We start from the raw sequence: 19,759 nt of genomic DNA on the forward strand, positions 1-19,759 counted from the left end.
CTTTTAAAGGGACTCTCACCTGCACCAAGAAAATGCCTCAAGCTAGTGAGAGGCTGGAAGAAAATTACTTGCAGAGGTGACGTGGTCCAGCTGTATTAGTCTTAGATTGGCAGTGTTTCTTACAAATGTCGTCTTCATTTAATAAAAAACACACACATTGGAAACTAAAGGGACTAATGTTAAAAGTTTGCTTAGTAAGCATTTCCACATCAGTGTGAAGAATGGTCACATTCCCCCCTCACCCCTCCCTTAATTCTTCGTGTGCCTGTCCATTAAGAACATCAGTAGCAGTCTGTACAGTTTTAAGAGTTTAAAATCATTCGATACTCAAGTTTGGATGGCATCTGTACGGTTGCCACCCCTACAAGGCTGAAAAACATTCTAAAATGGGCACGTGGCTTTAGTTCCCACCATGTGCTAGTTATTAACGCGCTTGTTTAACGAGTTCACGCAAATAAAATAAACACCCGCATTAAAATTGCACAGACAGGAATTTTTGCAAATGAATTAACTGGTGCAACAAGAGTTCAGCACTGAAGGAATGAAACCCAAAAATGTGCATGTTTGAAAATAGAAAGTTATTTTTTCTACATGTTACATTATCCTTGGTGGCCATTCTTTCTGAGCCGTAATACTCCTGCCTGATCTACCTCAGTCCTTTCCCTGTTGAGCTATGGTGCCAAGAGGTGGTAGCCCGGGCCATCAGATGCCTTCCTTACGGGAATGGTTTTCAAGCTGCAAGGACATCAAACTTCTCTTGGTCTGCAGCCTGACAACACTGTACACCAGATTGACAGTGTCGCAAGAGTTTTCTGTTCTGTTTCTTTTTCTACATTTCTCTGTTTATTGACTTACTAGCACATTATTTCTATAGCTGTACATTAATAATAAAAGCAGTTCCTGCAATAATGGGGCAAAGAAGCGGGCAGGCAGGCAGTTAAAATGGCCGCAGCGACTTGCCCCCTCCGATCCCGCCGTTGCAATTTTAACCTGCTCTTCTGAGCAGGTGAGCGTGACATCTGCCAGAAGGCAGTGTGGTCCCTCTTTAAATATGCAGACTGAGCTTCAATTATGTCATTGGGACCTCCAACTGCAATTTTAACCCAAGCCCAATGCGGGGAAATTGTGGCGGCTTCCCCGCCAGGCCACCCTGGTGACAAGTGAACCTGGGGCAAGAGGAAGCCTAGGGAGTTAAGTTATTTTAAACATTAAAAAAAAATGTTTCCCTGTGGACAAGGAGGATCAGCAATGCCTTCCTTACCCTAATTTCCGCTCTCTTTTCCTCCTCCCCCTGGCCTGCGAAGCCCTTCCGACCCCCCTCTTAACCTGAGTGCAGGGGTCCATTGCTTCGGATCAATGGTGACTGGCCTCCTGTCGGATGAAATCCCAGTCCCACTCACCGGCCAGCTAGCATTTCCCACTGGTTTCGGGAAGAAGACTGACTGGGCCCATGCAGATGAAGACTGGGATTTAAAATCTCCTGCAGAGCTCGCTGCAGAGGGTCGGGGGGGTTCCCAGCCGCCTTGGCCCCCGCCTGAATTACCCTCGCCTGGAGCTAAAATTGGGGCTACTGTTTTCCTTTGGACAGCTGGCACTTGTTTGGAAATTAGGACAAGGGGCTTCCTGAGATTGTGGTAATATTTGTGGTGGTCTCTGGGGGTGCATCTATATTTGGATCCTTGGGAGTTTGTCAATAATTACAGATGGCCTTTATACGGAAAAGTTTGCTAATGACTATCCCAGGAAGTGTGATTGAAGAAACCCATTGAACGGTTTGTTTTAGTGCCACTGACTGTTGCTGCCTCAGTGGCACCATTGGGATGTGCTTGCTGTGTAACACCTGTTGTGCTCTTTCACTAGGAGGAATAGGAACTCCAAAACCAAGCCTGTTCTGCCAAAGGTGAGAATGTGAACCCTTCATCTTTATCTTTCTCCGTACGAGTTGAATCAGTCCCTTTTCCATGTCTTCCGGGTAAAATTATAAATTGTGCTGTCTAATACTCATTGTATTTTCTGCAAATGCTAAAGTGACTATTCAAGTGACATTTTTAAAATTTCAAATTGGGCAATAAGATTTTGTTCCCCAGTTTTTCCTCTCCTTCCCCCTCGAAGACACCGACCCTTGTGGGGTACAGTGCAGGCCTCACCACTGGTACTTAATCCACACATCTATTTGTGAGCCCAAACAGTGAGTTTCAGCAAGCTGTTCATACATAGGAGCAGGAGGAGGCCATTCAGTCCCTCGTGCCTGTTCCGCCATTCAATGAGATCATGGCTGATCTGTATCCTAACTCCATCTACCCGCCTTGACTCCATATCCTTGGCTAGCAAAATTCTATTGAGCTCAGATTTAAAATTATTCCTTGAACTCACATCTATTGCTCTTTGTGGGAGAGAGTTACACACTTCTACCACCCTTTGGGTGAAGAGAGTTTTCCTAACTTCTCCTCTGAATGGCCTGGCGCTGATTTTAAGGTTATGACCCCTTGCCTTAGACTCCCCCCACCAGCGGAAAAAGATTCTGTCTATCTACCCTATCATTTCCTTCTAAAATCCTCAATCAAATCACCCCTTAGCTAGGACATACAAGCCACACAAGTTTATGTTATCTCGCCTCATAATCTAATTCTTGGAGCCCTGGTCACATTCTGGTGAATCTGCGCTGCACTCTTTCCAAGGCCAATAGATCCTTTCTATGGCGCGATGCCCAGAACTGTACAAAGTACTCCAGATGTGGTCTAGCCAGGGCTTTGTATAGCTGAAGCAAGTTGGCTTTCTGAAATCTGAATAATTTTTCACTCACTAAAAAAGTGTCACTTGATCTTCAGCTAGAGAAAATGGACCTTTTTAAAATTATAAACAAAACTGATTGAAATCTGGACCCAGTCAGTGGGATGGGAGAAGCTGCAGCAGTAAAGAAGCAAATGATGAATTGTCTGAGATGGATGATGAATGCACTGTTATTTGTGAGCTGGCGAGGTGCTTCTCCCCTTTTAGCTTAGTTACCAAAGATGGAAACTAACTGGCTAGCTGATGAGAGGAATTTCCCAGACCTGCCAGCACTCTGTATCCACTCTACTCAACTGGACTGATGTCTCCTGAATCAAAACCTTGCAATAGAAACTAGGCGAATTAGTGCTTACACTGGATATAATGAGTTATATATAAATTGTCACTGTGGTTAGGGAACATTACAAGTGTGCAAGACCTGCTGGGGTTTCATAGAATGGTTACAGCACAGAAGGAGGTCATTCGGCCCATCAAGCCCGTGCCGGCTCTTTGCAAAAGCACTTCAGCTAGTCCCACTCCTCTGCCCTTTCCCTGTAGCCCTGCAATTTTTTTGCCTTCAGATACTTATCCAATTCCCTTTTGAAAGCCACCACCCTCCAGATTCTAACCACTCGCCACGTAAAAAAGTTTTTCCTCATATCGCCTTTGGTTCTACTGCCAATCACCTTAAATCTCTGGTTCTCGATCCTTCTGCCAATGGGAACAGTTTCTCTCTATCTGCTCTGTCTAGACCCCTCACGATTTTGAACACCTCTATCAAATCTTCTCTCAACCTTCTCTGCTCTAAGGAGAACAACCCCAGCTTCTCCAGTCAATCCACGTAACTGAAATCCCTCATCCCTGGAATCATTCTCATAAATCTTTTCTGCATCCTCTCTAAGGCCTTCACATCCTTCCTAAAGTGCGGTGCCCAGAATTGGACACAATACTCCAGTTGAGGCCGAACCAGTGTTTTATACAGGTTCATCATAACTTCCTTGCTTTTGTACTCTATGCCTCTATTTATGAAGCCCAGGATCCCGTATGCTTTTGTAACTGCTTTCTCAACCTGCTTTGCCGCCTTCAATGATTTGTGCACATATACCCCCAGGTCTCTCTCTGTTCATGCACTGTCTTCAGAATTGTACCCTTTATTTTATATTGCCTCTCCTCGTTCTTCCTTCTAAAATGTATCACTTTGCACTTTGGATTGTCCCCTCTGTTTGGGGGAAAGTCTGTTCAAAGCAGCAATGCAAAAACAGTAGCAGTGTAACAGAATGGTGTCCTGCAGCACCTGGCGCCACCTGAGACAGCTGTTTGTTTCCTGGGGGCAGTGTAGGGTAAAAACCGTCCCCTGCGACGGTGGATCTCCATGCCGTCAGAAACACTGACGCCACCTTGTTTGTTACATTCCAGCTGTCGGAGGCGATATTGCCTCCTGCAGCATTGTAATATGAATGCAGCTTGATTTTTATTTTGTGAACATTGAGAGTATTTTTTTTAGCAATATCTATTGAATAATTTCGAATTAGATCAGTTCACATGCAACATGTTAACCTCTTGGGGCAGAGGGCACACCCATACCTCATACTAGGAATCTTGGCTCCACCACTACATAAGCTACAAGTGACGGGCTTAAAACCGTGCCCCACCCTAACTTCGCACAGGACTCCGCAGCAGGCTGTGTGTCACAGGCTCTTGTGCATTTGTGAGTCCATTTCAAAGCTTGACTTGAGTCCGGTCAGCCTGATGACTCAGTGTTATTCCCCATGACTTAATCGCCACCCCCTCACTTGGCGAATGATATGCATGATATCAGAAGTCAGTAAAAAAAAAAATTACAAAAGCAAAACACTGCGGAATTTGCAGGAAATCTGAAATAAAAACACAAAATTCTGCAAACACTCGGCAGGTCAGGCAGCATCTGTGGAGAGAGAAACAGAGTTAACATTTCAGGTCAATGACCCTTCATCAGTTTAAAAAAAAAAAAAAAATTACACACTTTTTCTTGAAGTGCCTATGATTTTTTTCATCAATTTCCTCCCCTCTTCTGAAGGCTCTTACCCTTGCTGCAGTACGGTTCCATGTTGCTGGCTGCTAGTACCCTCCCAGAGTTACCTTTCTTCACGGGTGACCCTTCATAGTGTGTGTTGGGTGTTGAGAAATATCACAACTGAGCTCGATCACATTCTCTCCTGACAACTAAACACGCACCTTCCAGCACGAGACCTCTACCCAGGCAGTGGTTAGCAAACTCAGCACACTGGGGTTTGAGCTTGACTCAATATCGCACCAAAAATGTCATCGTTCCAATCAGCGAAGTTCCTATTTGTCCTTAACAGACCCGTGATGGAGTGTTGGATGCCAGCATTGCAGACTGCTCAAATCAGCCTGAGCGGTGTCTCCAATCACTTCTCTGAGAACATGGGAGGGAGCAAAGACACCATGGAGTGTGAGCAGTCTCGCCTTAGGGAAAGATTACATGGAGCAGCCTCGCTCCTGTAGTACGGACATATGGTTAGGCCACAATTGGAATATTTTAGTTTTGGGCACCTTACCTCCAGGAAGGATGTCAAGGTTGCGGTGAGGGTGCAGAAGAGACTTACTTAAGATGTGAGGCTTTAGTTAAAAGAAGCAACTGGAGAAACTGGGGCTCTTTTCACAACAACAGAGCAAAAGGCTAAGAGGAGATCTCTGGGTGTTCAAAATTACAAGGGGTTTATGATCAGGTAAATGGTGGAAAACTATATCTACCGGTTAGTGAGTTGTTAACTAGAGGCCATGAATTTAAGATCATCAACAGAACAACAAAGGGAGCAGTTAGGAGAAGTTTTTTTTTAATGCAGAGGGTTGTTAAAAAATTCTCCAGAAGCAGTAATGGAAGCAGAATCGATAATATCCTTTAAAAGGGAAGTGAATAAATAGGTGAAAAATAAACATTTTGCCTTCAGTTCTGATGAAGGGTACCCACCGAAAAGTCTAAACCCGCCTTTTCTCTTTACAGATGCTGACTGACCTGCTGTGTATTACCGTTCTTTGTTTGTTTTAGATTTCTAGCTTAAGCAGCTTTCCCTTGTATTTTCGAGTTATATGGTTTTTTTTTGTGGATTACATGTGTTCGCTGTACAGATACACAGGTGTAAATTACTCACTGATCTTACCATGCCTTTTTACTCTTTAATTTTTCTCCCTCTAATACTGACACAAATATGCAGGTTCTAACATTTAAAAGTTTGTGGCAGTGCTTTCAGCTAGCCTAACATTGTGACTTTTTGTTTATCTCGAACCTCCAGCACTTATTAGATGTGAAGTCACTGAAGTACTTGTCGAGCCTGACACTGCACGACCGCATCACCAAGTCTCTGCTCCATCTGCACAAAAAGAAAAAGCCGCCCAGCATTAGTGCCCAATTCCAGGTAAATACAGTAAACTCTTGTTTAAACGGCACTTTAATCATCTGGAATACAGGAAACTTTCTTTTATCCGGCACGGACGGGACCGACGTGGTGCCGGTTAACCAAAATTCCGGATAACCGAACGCTATAGTAAAAGATAGGGAGAGCTGACAGCTCCGTATAAAGCAACAAACCCTGTTGCTTAGCAACAACTGTAGAACAATGAACACAAGCTTCAAGCGTCTCTAGCTTAGCAACAGCTGCAGCCACACCCTTGCACAGCACAGATGGAAGAAGGCAAATAAATATGAAGTAAAACCTACTCCTGAATTTTGCTGGTTAACCGACATTTCCGGTTATTTAGGTGCCGGTAAATCGAAAGTTTCCTGTACTTTAATAACCGGCAAAATAGATATATCTCAATACAAAACAACACCTCAATAACCGGTAATCTTGCCGATTCTACCATACATTTAACGGAACATTTTGTAGGTGAGTACCCAATTATACAGTACATTTCTTGATTTTTTATTTTTGTTTGTTAAAAATGGCCTTGGTATGTACACCTCTCTGTTATCCAGAATTTTCCATCAACCAGCACCATCCTGGTCCCATAGGTGCCGGATAGGAAAGTGTTCACTGTACACGGTGCAGGCCACTGGTTCTCCCATCTTGCTGTCTTCTTTGCTTGTACTGTATGTAGAGTGTTGAATATCAATTTACTGTCCCAAATTACCGGTGTTTGATTCTAGAGTAACCAGTAAACCTGATGAGTTCTGATAACTCTTTGACTGTTTAAAGGTGTGTGTATTTTTTTGTTTTGGGCCATCTGACATGTGTTAACTGGCTCAGTATGTGGGCTGTTCTCCTCTACTGAAAGTTTCAGGCCCCTCCCTACTAACCTCGAGAACAGCATAAAATTTAACGAGCGAATTGAATGTGCGAATGTAAAGAAATCAAGGATGAGAAAAGGCATCGAAATTCATCCCTCTAGTACCTTAAACCTCCGTGTATGTTGAATAGCTCCAATAGTTTGGCTTCTAGCCGTGTCATACCTTGAATAAAAAAGTTTTTATGACATGATTTAGAACAGTATTAAATAGAAAATTGGCACCAGTTGTTGATGGAAATCACGCTCTCCCCAATCAGCTTGCGAAGTACTCACATTCCAGCACTGCCTTATAAAGACACCTTATTTATCCCAAGTGCCAGTTATGAACATTTTCAGTGCTGTCCTTGTGGCATAAAGACAGTGCTGTCCTTGTTACGCTGTATTTAATCATCATCCTGTACAGTATTTTTATTCTCCAATTTTCTCCCTTTCCACGGGGATGGTTCCACAGGTTTCAAGCAAGACTTGAGATTAAAAGCATTTTTCTCATCGGTCCCCTGCCCCGAGTTGTCTATTTATGGAATAGACTTGCAACTAATGCCGTTATTCCTGTGTTGATTTTTCACCTGCAAAATAAGAGCCAGGTCAGTGAACAGTGGGATTGAGGATAAGAATAGGGCGAGATGATTGAATGCCGTGTGGAATATGATGATTCCCAAACTGCTGGACCATCAAAATGATATGAATATTGAGTCATGGCAGTACAGTGCAAGGTTAAATAGGTGATCTGGATTTACCTCTGGGGGCAGGTTGCACCTTTCAGAGGCTTTCTTCAGGGAAGGGAAATAATTTGAAGGGTTTTTTAAATCGAAAAAGGAGTTCCAAGAAGCGCAGAATTTGCATTTATACAGCTCCTTTCATGTCCTCCGCAAGCCTCAAAGTGGTTCACAGCTAATAAAGTACTTTTGAAGTGTAGTCATTGTTGTAATGTAGGGAAATGCAGCAGCCGATTTGCACATTGCAGGATCCCGCAAGCAGCAATGAGATAAATGGTCAGTTAATCTGTTTTAATGGTATTAGTGGATGGATAAATGGTAGCCAGGACGGTGGGAGAGCTCCCCTGCTCTTTGAATAATGCCATAGGACCTTTTACATCAACCTGAGAGGGCAGATGGGGCTTTGGTTTAATGCCTCATCTGAAAAATGGCACCTCCGACAGTGCAGCACTCCCTCTGGAGTGTCAGCCTAGATAATCTTCTCAAGTCTCTGAATTTGGGCTTGAACCCACGACCTTCTGACTCAAAGGTGCGAGTGCGACTGCTCAGCCAAGGATGACAACTAAAACAGACTAGATGGGGGGTAAAAATAAAACTGATGATTTGAAATTCAAGTGGTGGTTTGGTAAGAATATTGTTGAACCAAATCTAGCTCGGCATATTCTTCACCCAAAATAAATAGACTGGCTACATTGGGACCAATATGACTTTATGGGTTTTTAAGATTTATTGCATTTTGTGTGCTAGGTTTTTTGTATACATTTGGTCTTGGTCCATAGACTCCAGTTACTGCAGTAATTCACGATTTTATATTTTCTGTCTTGTGCAGGCCTCTCTCAATAAGCTCATGGAGACTCTGGGACAGGCAGAGCCATACTTTGTCAAGTGTATTCGATCAAATGCAGAAAAGGTAACTGACTTTTAGTATCTGTTGCTGTACTTGAAAATGTTTTTTTTATTCGTTTGAGATGTGAGTGTCGCTGGCAAGGCCAGCATTTATTGCCCATCCCTAATTGCCCTTGAGAAGGTGGTGGTGAGCCGCCTTCTTGACCTGCTGCAGTCCGTGTGGTGAAGGTGCTCCCACAGTGCTGTTAGGTAGTGAGTTCCAGGATTTTGACCCAGCAATGATGAAGGATCGGCAAAATACTTCCAAGTCAGGATGGTGTGTGGCTTGGAGGGGAACTTGGAGGTGGTGGTGTTCCCATGCGCCTGCTGCCCTTATCCTTCCAGGTGGTGGAGGTCACGGGTTTGGGAGGTGCTGCAATTAATTGGTTGAGAAACCAGGGTCCATAGCGTAGGCTAAATTGCAAGAGTAGGCCAAGGAGACAACAACAATTTGCATTTATATAATGCCTTTAAAGTCCAAAGTCCCTTCACAAAGGAGCAACCAGGGCTGGATGAGGTTACAGAGCTAGGGAGGTGCGAGGCCGTGATGGGTTTTAAACGGGAGGATGAGAATTTAAAATTTTGGGCGTTGGGCACAGGAAGCCAATGTAGGTCATTGAGGTCAAGGGTGGTGGTTGAATGGGGCTTGGTGCGGGATAGAATGTGGGAACAGAGTTTTGACATCAGCTGAAGTTTTGACAGTGGAGAAAGGGAGGCGGGCCATGGAAGCATTGGAACAGTTAAGTGCAGAGGTGGGCAGTGTTAGAGCTGGACGTAGGCAGTTTTTGTGATGGAGAGGAGATGGGGGTCTGAAGCTCTGCTCAGCTCAGGCTCAATGCTGAGATTGTGAACAGTCTGTTTTAGCCTTGGGCAATACCAGGGAGGGGGATGAAATGGTAGCGAAGTTATGAAGTTTGTGCTGAGGATTAAAGACGATACCTTCAGTCTTCCCAATGTTTAACTAGAGTTAATTGTAACTCATCCATGACTGGATATTAGACAAGTATTCTGACAATACAGAGGCAGGAGAGGGGTTGAGAAGTGGCGCCATAGGAGAGCCTGGTGTTGCTAAGGAAGATGTTGCTAGGGGACAGCATGTATATGAGGAAGAACAGGGGACCAAGGATAGATCTTGGGGTGGACTCCAGAGGTACTGTGCTGGCTCGGGAAGAGAAACCATTGTTGAAGATAGGATAAAGTAAGAGTGGAACTAAGCAAGGACTGTGTTGGACAATGGAGGAGAAGTGTTGGATGAAGATGGTGTGGTCAGCTGTGTAAAGGGCTGCAGAGAGGACAAGGAGGGATAATGCAACACAGTCAAGGTCACAGAGGATGTCATTTATGGTTCTGGTTATCGTTTCCATGCTGTGGCAGAGACAGAAACCTGATTGGAGAGATTCAAGTATGGAGTTCCGAGAAGGATGAGCATGGATTTGGGAGGTGACAACACGTTCAAGGACTTTGGAGAGGAAAGGAAGTTGGAGATGGGAGCGGCAGTTTGTAAGGACAGAGGGGTCAAGGGTGAGCTTTTTGAGGAGGGGTGTGATGTGGGCGGTTTTGAAATGGAGGGGGACAGTACCTGAGGAGAGGGAATCATGTCAGCTAGCGTGAGGGCCAGGAAGGGAAGATGGTTGGTCAGTGATTTTAGTGTGAATGAGGGCAAGGGAGCAGGAGTGGGTCTCAAGGACAAGATGAGCACAGCGAGGGCATGAGGGAGAGACAGGAGGGAAACTAGAGCATGATGCAAGTTCAGGGGTGAGCCTGGGAGGAGGTTTGGCTTGGTGGGCAGAGGCAGCTGAACGGTTGGTCTCCGTATTAGCGACTAAAAAGCTCATGAGATCCTCAGATTTAAGACTCATGTCAGGAAGTTCATCAGTGAAGGCAGAAACTCTAGAATTATTTAAAAAACAGTTGGATGCCACAATGGGTGGGGTGTAGGGTCTTTCTCATCGTATTTATCTTAAAATACAATGAAGACTGAATAGGTAGGAGAAGACCAGATAAATTTAAGCAGTTGTGGTTAGTTGACATGTTTGGATTTTTGTAGATTGTAAGGCGGAAAGGCTGATTGTCGTGGGAAAGAATCCGTGTTGGAGATGGTATGGTGAATCTTGATTTCAGCACAGTGGTGATGTAGGGAAGAGGAGGAGCACGCGCAACAGTGCATTTGCTTCATAGGAGGAATAAGAGAGGAAAATTCAGAGAAACAATCGCCATAGAAGTTAGCAATGAAATGGTGGTGGAGTGCAGGGCTGAAGGGAAGAGATAGCGAGTTGATGTTTAGAAGTGAGAGAGAGGTCACCTGTCAAAGGACAAGTGTTTTTCTTGTCTTCTGTCCAGGAGTGTGCTTCATACAATTTGTCCTGTGAGAATTGCTACGTTGAGAACATTGCTCCTTGCAAATCTCTGACCTTTCTTTTGTCAACATTGCAGCTTCCATTGCGCTTCAATGATCACCTGGTCCTGAGACAGCTGCGGTACACGGGCATGCTGGAAACGGTCAGGATACGACAATCGGGCTACAGTATTAAGTACACCTTCCAGGTGAGAACCTCTGGTTACTTGGGGGCATGGGATTTTCAGTGCACTGCTCAGTTCTGCTTTGATTTAGATTTATGGATGGTATCAATTTAAAAAGTGCAATATAAACATTGTAGGTCAATCGATTTTAATTTGAACTGAATTAACAATAATTGAGGCATGTGCACATCACTGAGCTGAAAGGTCCAACATAGTTGAATTTGGCCCGGTTTAAGGGGTTTAATTTCTATCCAGGCTTGAATTGGTTGGTTTACATTTTTTAAACTTTTTAACAAATGCAAACTTGCATCTGAAGAAAAAATGCAGAACCGAGTTGAGTTTTTGTCAGCATTAACACCTGTGGCTGCATGCTTTTGAGTTTGATGGGCTGGGGTCAGTTCAGGGCAGACTGCCCAAAAATCCTAACCCAAATACGGTTGACTCACTCCTGCCACCTTACCTTTTGTGGAGTGATTTAAAAAAAAAAAAAAATGTTCCCGGGTTTTTCTCGCCTCTCCTGAAGGCACTAGCTCTTGCTGGGCTACATGTGTGCTGGCACCCTCTGGAACCGCTCCAAAGTGGCCAATCTTCACACAAAAACCCAGGCAGTGAGTGTCATCACGCTGTTTGACTGTTGGGAATTGCATGATCAGGTAGTCCTCACTCAACATCCACATGCATGTTTCTAGCAGGATTCCTGGTTAGTGATCAGGAGTGGGGACCCTGGCTGAATTTTCTGTTCTCGCTCTCCTCCCTCGCCCTGCGGCACCAAGGCCCATTGCTGTGTGCCAACTGCTCCCTTTGCTGAGATCAACTCATTCAGCACAGGCCGGGTTTGGAACCTGGGACCATCCTGGAGTGTATTTGTTCTGGTACTACATCTCCATAGGGGAGTGCATCCTGGTTGATTTGGAATGTAATCCTTATCTGATCTGTCCTCCCAGTTATTACAGGGTAATGCCTTCTTAGCGGTGGGATGCTTTATTTAAAGCACGCTGGTGTCCAGCTGATGCGCTCGCTGCATCAATACAGCTGAAGTGAAATGCATTTTGTAATGTTTCCGTATCATTTCTCAGGAATTTGTGGCTCACTTCCATGTGCTTTTGCCACAAGGCACCGTCTCTTCTCCGTGCAGTATCAGGGAGTTTGTGAAAAATGTGAACCTCAATACAACCAGTTATCAAGTAGGCGAAACAATGGTAAGTTACAGTTTTACCTTATGAAACAGCCAAAGCACATGCTCATTCGAACCTGACATGCACAGAGAATAAAAGCTGCTGTGGAAATTCACATCAATTGAAAAACATAAGGTGCACATCTGTGCCCTACTCTGTAGGGCGTACGGAAAAATCATATTGTTTAGATTATGAAGTTTCTTTTACAATCTTGATCTGTTTCATGTAACCTCTGCAAAAATGATGTTACTTTAAATTACACTGAGGATTCTAAGAAAATATATGGAAGGTCTTTATACTTTAAATAAAAAATAAAAAATCCCTTCTCTTTTGGTTTTCTGAAGGCATTAATTCATGCTGGGCATGACAAAACCAGCTGCTTCCCTTCACCAGTTTTAATTTTTGAGCCTAGATGGTGGCTGTTGGTAGGAGTTTGTACATTTGGGGCATTGCACTTTGATGCTGTCCCCACCCAATGTCCACACACACACGTTCCAGCAGGGGTCACTGGATAGTGCGCAGGAGCCCTGGTCGAGATTTTTTCCCCCCCATTGCCTTACCCTTGGCACCTATCGCCAGCCCTCTGCCGTGCTGCATCTCTCCCAACATTAAGAGTCTTTGACTATGCTTTAGCTCCCCTCCTCTGACTGTTTGTTCTTCTTCTGTTCACTGTCCCCGTTCAAACCACTTTGTCCCCTTCTCTCTCACGGATGTTTTGCTACATTAAAGGCTCTGTGTGAGGGGAATCTGTTGTAATCTTTCAATTGACCGATGCCCTAGTGTATTTACTTGTTCATGCCTCTCTCTTTGTTACAAGCATCATTTACTGTTGCATTTGTGCCCAATTCCCATAGATATTCATGAAGGAGAGTGAGCGTCAAAGACTGCAGGACATGCTGCACAAGGAGGTCCTGAGACGAATCATTTTGCTTCAGAGCTGGTTTCGTGCCGTGCTGGAGCGGCGGCAGTTTCTCCAGATGAAGCAGGCAGCAGTTATAATACAGGTTTGTAGTGAACTGAAAGCTGCTGCCGTTCCGTTTTAAGCTAGGGGAACCTGTACACAAATCTAACACCAATCTTGGGAGGAAGCTTCTCTGAAGGCTACCAATAATAAGTAGCCCTGAACTGCATAAGTTTCAGGAGTCCAAACTACAGCCTGTGTGCCAGATGCCGCCTGGGCCACAGAGCTTGGGTAACTCGGTTCTGTTTGTGCTGTTATTTCTTAGTCGCTGGTTTATCCTGCTGGTGTTTTGTGTGTCTGGAGGTTTGATGAGAGCTGTTTTTAGGGTGGCTGCCCCATTACTGGAATTGCCAATTCAGTGCCAGGTTTACTGTGGGCTCTCGCTCACTAGGAACTGGACTGAGACTGCTCAAACGGATATCACATGGGCCCAAATCCAGTTTGTGAAGAGTCCCAAGTCCCAGAGGTGAAAGCCCACTGATTAATCCACTGTGCCAACATGTTCCCTCTGACTGGGTCATGTTTTTTTTAAATCACATCATAAATTTTTTTACATTTCTTCGCATCATAGGAGTTTACGGCACAGAAGGAGGTCGTTCAGCCCATCGTGTATGTGCCGGCTGAAAAAGAGCTCTCCAGCCTAATCCCACTTTCCAGCTCTTGCTCCGTAGCCCTGCAGGTTACGGCACTTCAAGTGCATATCCAAGTACTTTTTAAATGTGATGAGGGTTTCTGCCTCTCCCACCCTTTCAGGCAGTGAGTTCCAGACCCCCACCACCCTCTGGGTGAAAAAAGTTCTCCTCAACTCCCCTCTGAACTTCTGACCAATTACTTTAAATCTATACCCCTATGACCTCTCTGCTAAGGGAAATAGGTCCTTCCTATCCACTCTATCTATGTTTTTAGAGATTATTTTGGGTACCCTTGTATAACCAACAGTTTGTGTTTTACTGATTTTCATGGCAGCAGTTACAGAAATCCGATATTCTAAATATAATTTCTCTTTTTCCATTTTACTTTGCAGAATTATTGGCAAAACTACAAAATGAAGCAGAGCCTCATTTGCACAGACCCCAATGTTCTGAATGCAGCAGCAACCAGCATTCAGGCTACATGGAAAGGCTACAGACAGCGAAAGATGTTCTTGCAAATGCATGATGCAGCAATTGTCATACAGAGGTGCTGGCGTGATTACCGCAGACACAGGCTGGCAGCGCTGTGCATTCAGACATACTGGCGACGGTACAAGGAGATGCAAACGTACAAAGCATTCAGGGACAGCATCATAAAGATTCAAGCAGCAAACAGAGGATTCGTAGTGCGCCGCAGGTAACTATTGTACAGAACTGGGTTTGTCCCCTGATTTGTCTACCCTAGATTTGGATGAGATGCATGGCCAGCCACAAATACAGTCACTGTTATCTTGTATTTAGCATTAAAGGACTGATGTTCAGGTTAGAGTTGCTGGAAAGCAATCATTCACCTCACACCCCCTCCCCAACTCGGGTGCTGAGGTCATTGTAGCATCTCTGCAACCTCAGCTGTGGCAGCACATTCAACACAAACTTTGGATTGAACATGAAACCTTCTAGCCTGAATGGGTGGTACATTTATCCACCGAGTCATTAGATCACGTTATTGATCTTTCAGTGAATCAGAACAATTCACATAGATAGATTGCAGTTCCTTAAATGCTCAGAATTGAATTCCTACCTTTCATTTCAGGTTTCAGGCATTGAGAAAGCAGAAACTCAAACAACTGGATGGTGAAGAAAAAGGGACCTTGAACAAACACATCCTGGATGAAAACCTTCCTGAAATCACCAGGACTGATCTAAACAAATTAGAAGATGAACTAAATGAGAGCCACACTTCAAAGGAAAATGACAGTCAGCATATCCATCCTGAATGTAACAATACCTCTGTAGATTTGCAGGGTGGAATTTCTGACTTTGCCAATAGTGCGAGTGCACTGCAGGGTGTGATGGTGAGGGAAAGACCAAAGTCCCTCTCTGGAGACCCTGACAAACAGAAAGTGGTGCGTGCCAAGAGACACAGTCGGAGAATGCGAGAATTGGAGCAGGCCATATTCAGCCTTGAACTGTTGAAGGTGCGATCAGGAGGAGTGTCTCCCTCCGAGGAAGGGCGCTGGTCTGCTGAGCTGGTATCTGATAGTGTGAACTCCTTGTCTCCTCAGGGAACACCAGACAGCGAGAGCTCAAGGGGTAGTTTTGAGGTACCCAGCTGTGATGACGGACAGAAGCGAAAACAGTCTTTAACTGTTTCTGATGAACTAGTCTCTGATTCCAGCCTACATACTGCTCAGGATAATCTTTCAACAAGTCCCAAGCTAAATGATCATAGTCTGTCCACTAGCCTGAAACTTAATGAGAAGAACCTGTCTTCCAGTCCTTCTCATACAAACACTAATTACTGTAGTCTTATTTCCACAAGTCCGGGACCAGCCAATAATGAGTCCAATTTTCAGAGATCAAATTCTGAAGATCGATCTCCTAGTCCTAGACCAATAGACAGTCTGTCTTCTAGTCCTAAACCGGATTGCAGTCTCTCTAGCCTCATGCCAAATCATGACTGTCTGTCCAGTAGCTCTAAGCCAAATGACACTATCATTGTAAGCTCTGATCACGATACAATTGAAGACACTATTGCTGGACCCAAAACAGACAGAGCAGAAGCTGACAAAGCCTCGCTAAATCAGCCACTCGATGGTGAATTTTCTCAAAATGAACTACCTAGCTTAGTGGACGATGCAGGCACAGATCCGTTCCCTCGTACTGCAATTCTGGAAAAACTTGAACAATTAAATGTCCAGCAGGCAGAGAGACAGAAGCAGAAACGGCAGCAGAACGAGAGGGAGATGATGGAACAGATAAGGCAGCAGACGGGAATCCTGGAGAAACAACGCAAAGTCTTTGAGAAGCAAGAGAAGGACATGTTTGAGAGGCAGCGAGGGGAGGCACTGCAAAAGATCGAGCAGAGCAGACAGAATGATTCCCCTCCGGTTCCTTTCAGATTGCCAAACAAGCAAGCAGACAGGCCTCAGTCTTATCTTGTCTTGCACCCAGACAGAAAATGGGATCCAAGTATCAATTCAGATTCTCTTTCAATATCAAACATTGAGTCTAAAATGTTGAGCACTCCAGAATCTTCTGAAAATGACTATACGTCAAGTCGCCCTGGAGTGAAAGATAGACCTATCAGCATGTTTTTTGAAAAGAAGGAGCTGCAACCAAGTGGCCAACAGGAAATCAATAAGCTGGATGGCTGGACTCCTAAACTCAGCTTGGAGTCCCGTGACCCTGTCCCTGGTACAGAGCGACCACGACAGGCTAAACCTCAGAAAGGAACTGCAAGCACAAGAGAAGATTCCACAGATGGCACTGTCAAGGACAGGGCCAGTGTCTTGTTCTTTTTGCCCAAAGACAAACTAAGCAAGTAAGTTGTTTTCCTTGACTATTCAGGAGTCCAAGTTAACAGCCGAGCAATGGTGTCGGTGTATTAATACACAGCGCCACTGAAATGATAGGGCACCGATTTGTCACCAATGATTAATTGAGTGTTTGGCTGTGCGGCAAAGCTTCCCCAGAGAGCGATGAAGAAACTCGCTTTGGAGCAGGCCATCTGTTGATCGAGAGCTGGTGTGGAATGGGGTGAACCTACAAATGCAGGAAAAATAATTTACAAATGGTTCAGGACCGAGTACTGTACAAAATCCAGGCGTTCTTTAAAGGCATTGGAGGTCTCGCATCCAGGTTGATTGTGTTCTTTTTACAACATTGAAAAACTTGGGTGAAAGGCCTAGGCCCATAGTGCAGGACAACACCAAGGTTGAAAATGGGAGGGAAGATTAAATAACTCCGTGACACCAAGTTTGGGTTTTTGAAGCCTGTAGGTTGTGGAAGGCAGGTAAGGAGTTCAACAATTTTGAGGTCCTGGGAAAAATGCATCGACGTAAGATAGAATGCGACGAGTCCCGGTCCCACCACATCGAGGATGCAGCATGGAATCTGCATGGCATTAATTAAATATTATGGCTTCAAAAGAGTTTTCAAGTAATTTTATATTCAGACTTGATGGTAGAGAACAAGTGTGTTGCAGCCCCTTTACATCTTCCTTATTTTTTATACTTGCATTTGTTGGTCTGTATCTGAACAATTTGTTTTGGAATATTTTGGTAGATTTCTTTTCTGGATTTGTGTTTGCATTTATCAGAGTGTAAAGTATTTTCAGATATGCAAAAAGAAAAGTGAGGAAAGGCCATCAGGCCCACACATGCTGATCCTCTCCATTCGACGGTGCAGCCTTGTGCACCATCCTCCCCAACCACGAGTAAAGCTACTTTCTGGGGTAGCAAAAACAATGGGCTAATTTCAGGAAAAACTCTGGGAGCTTCCCCCCTGACTCCCTAACGCAACCAAGCAATTTTCAGGCCATTATTACCCATCGCACGTCGCTACGGTGTAACTATTTGTGTTCGTGTGACACTATATGTGTGACGCTGTGTCCATGTGACACTTTGTCCAAAATGGCATTTAATAAAGATGGAACTAATGTAAATTTAACTCCATGTAGGTCAAGTAATTAAATCTGTTAACTACCGAAATGATAACCCGCCATTTATAACATTAATTAAAGCTTGAAATCGATGTCTTGGGCAGTCTGTTGGACGTGAGCCCACAACATTTCTGCTAATTTGTCAATAAATTTTCAGTCTCAGTCAGTAAAGATACAAGATAGTTATCGTGAGAAATGGGAAAATGGTGAGCGTAGGTTGCTCTTCTGATGGTGGGACTTGGGCACATTGGGACAGTGTAGAAGGAGTTTTGCATCTAACTGTTCTCTACCTGACCTGAGGGTGTTTGATGGTGCAGTGTGGAGGGAGCTTTACTCTCTAACCCGTGCTGTACCTGCACTGGGAGTGTTTGATGGGACAGTGTAGAGGGAGCTTTACTCTGTATCTAACCCGTGGTGTACCTGCCCTGGGAGTGTTTGATGGGACAGTGTAGAGGGAGCTTTACTCTGTATCTAACCCGTGCTGTACCTGCCCTGGGAGTGTTTGATGGGACAGTGTAGAGGGAGCTTTACTCTGTATCTAACCCGTGGTGTACCTGCCCTGGGAGTGTTTGATGGGACAGTGTAGAGGGAGCTTTACTCTGTATCTAACCCGTGCTGTACCTGCCCTGGGAGTGTTTGATGGGACAGTGTGGAGGGAGCTTTACTCTGTATCTAACCCGTGCTGTACCTGCCCTGGGAGTGTTTGATGGGACAGTGTAGAGGGAGCTTTACTCTGTATCTAACCCGTGCTGTACCTGCCCTGGGAGTGTTTGATGGGACAGTGTAGAGGGAGCTTTACTCTGTATCTAACCCGTGCTGTACCTGCCCTGGGAGTGTTTGATGGGACAGTGTAGAGGGAGCTTTACTCTGTATCTAACCCGTGCTGTACCTGCCCTGGGAGTGTTTGATGGGACAGTGTAGAGGGAGCTTTACTCTGTATCTAACCCGTGCTGTACCTGCCCTGGGAGTGTTTGATGGGACAGTGTAGAGGGAGCTTTACTCTGTATCTAACCCGTGCTGTACCTGCCCTGGGAGTGTTTGATGGGACAGTGTAGAGGGAGCTTTACTCTGTATCTAACCCGTGCTGTACCTGCCCTGGGAGTGTTTGATGGGGACAGTGTAGAGGGAGCTTTACTCTGTATCTAACCCATGGTGTACCTGCCCTGGGAGTGTTTGATGAGACAGTGTAGAGGGAGCTTTACTCTGTATCTAACCCGTGCTGTACCTGCCCTGGGAGTGTTTGATGGGGACAGTGTAGAGGGAGCTTTACTCTGTATCTAACCCGTGGTGTACCTGCCCTGGGAGTGTTTGATGAGACAGTGTAGAGGGAGCTTTACTCTGTATCTAACCCTTGCTGTACCTGCCCTGGGAGTGTTTGATGGGTCAGTGTAGAGGGAGCTTTACTCTGTATCTAACCCCATGCTGTACCTGCCCTGGGAGTGTTTGATGGGACAGTGTAGAGGGAGCTTTACTCTGTATCTAACCCCGTGCTGTACCTGCCCTGGGAGTGTTTGATGGGACAGTGTAGAGGGAGCTTTACTCTGTATCTAACCCGTGCTGTACCTGCCCTGGGAGTGTTTGATGGGACAGTGTAGAGGGAGCTTTACTCTGTATCTACCCCGTGCTGTACCTGCCCTGGGAGTGTTTGATGGGACAGTGTAGAGGGAGCTTTACTCTGTATCTAACCCGTGCTGTACCTGCCCTGGGAGTGTTTGATGGGACAGTGTGGAGGGAGCTTTACTTTGAACTATGCCCTCTTCTCCGCGCTCCCCCCCCCCCCCCCCCACATTCTGGTTTCTTGTGCACTTGTCTATCTGCCCTCCTTTCGCACTATACTATACCATACTGTACTTGACCTTGAAGTGCTTTAC

General features: G+C 45.0%; 1 protein-coding gene across 3 annotated transcripts in view; it reads left to right on the forward strand.

Annotated features, from left to right (window-relative positions):
* Positions 1 to 19,759, forward strand: part of myo9aa (myosin IXAa) — a 285,301-nt gene that overhangs the window by 207,743 nt on the left and 57,799 nt on the right. For all 3 annotated transcript variants that reach the window (XM_085972436.1, XM_085972435.1, XM_085972437.1), the window contains 8 exons: positions 1,861 to 1,900; positions 6,063 to 6,185; positions 8,602 to 8,682; positions 11,091 to 11,201; positions 12,254 to 12,376; positions 13,207 to 13,356; positions 14,338 to 14,642; positions 15,039 to 16,769. In XM_085972436.1, the coding sequence (XP_085828562.1) occupies positions 1,861 to 1,900; positions 6,063 to 6,185; positions 8,602 to 8,682; positions 11,091 to 11,201; positions 12,254 to 12,376; positions 13,207 to 13,356; positions 14,338 to 14,642; positions 15,039 to 16,769 (2,664 nt within the window). The remainder of the gene's footprint in view (positions 1 to 1,860; positions 1,901 to 6,062; positions 6,186 to 8,601; positions 8,683 to 11,090; positions 11,202 to 12,253; positions 12,377 to 13,206; positions 13,357 to 14,337; positions 14,643 to 15,038; positions 16,770 to 19,759) is intronic.

Source organism: Somniosus microcephalus, chromosome 32 (assembly GCF_052327205.1).
Source record: "Somniosus microcephalus isolate GS21.2 chromosome 32, FLI_Smic_1.0, whole genome shotgun sequence".
NCBI lineage: Eukaryota > Metazoa > Chordata > Chondrichthyes > Squaliformes > Somniosidae > Somniosus > Somniosus microcephalus.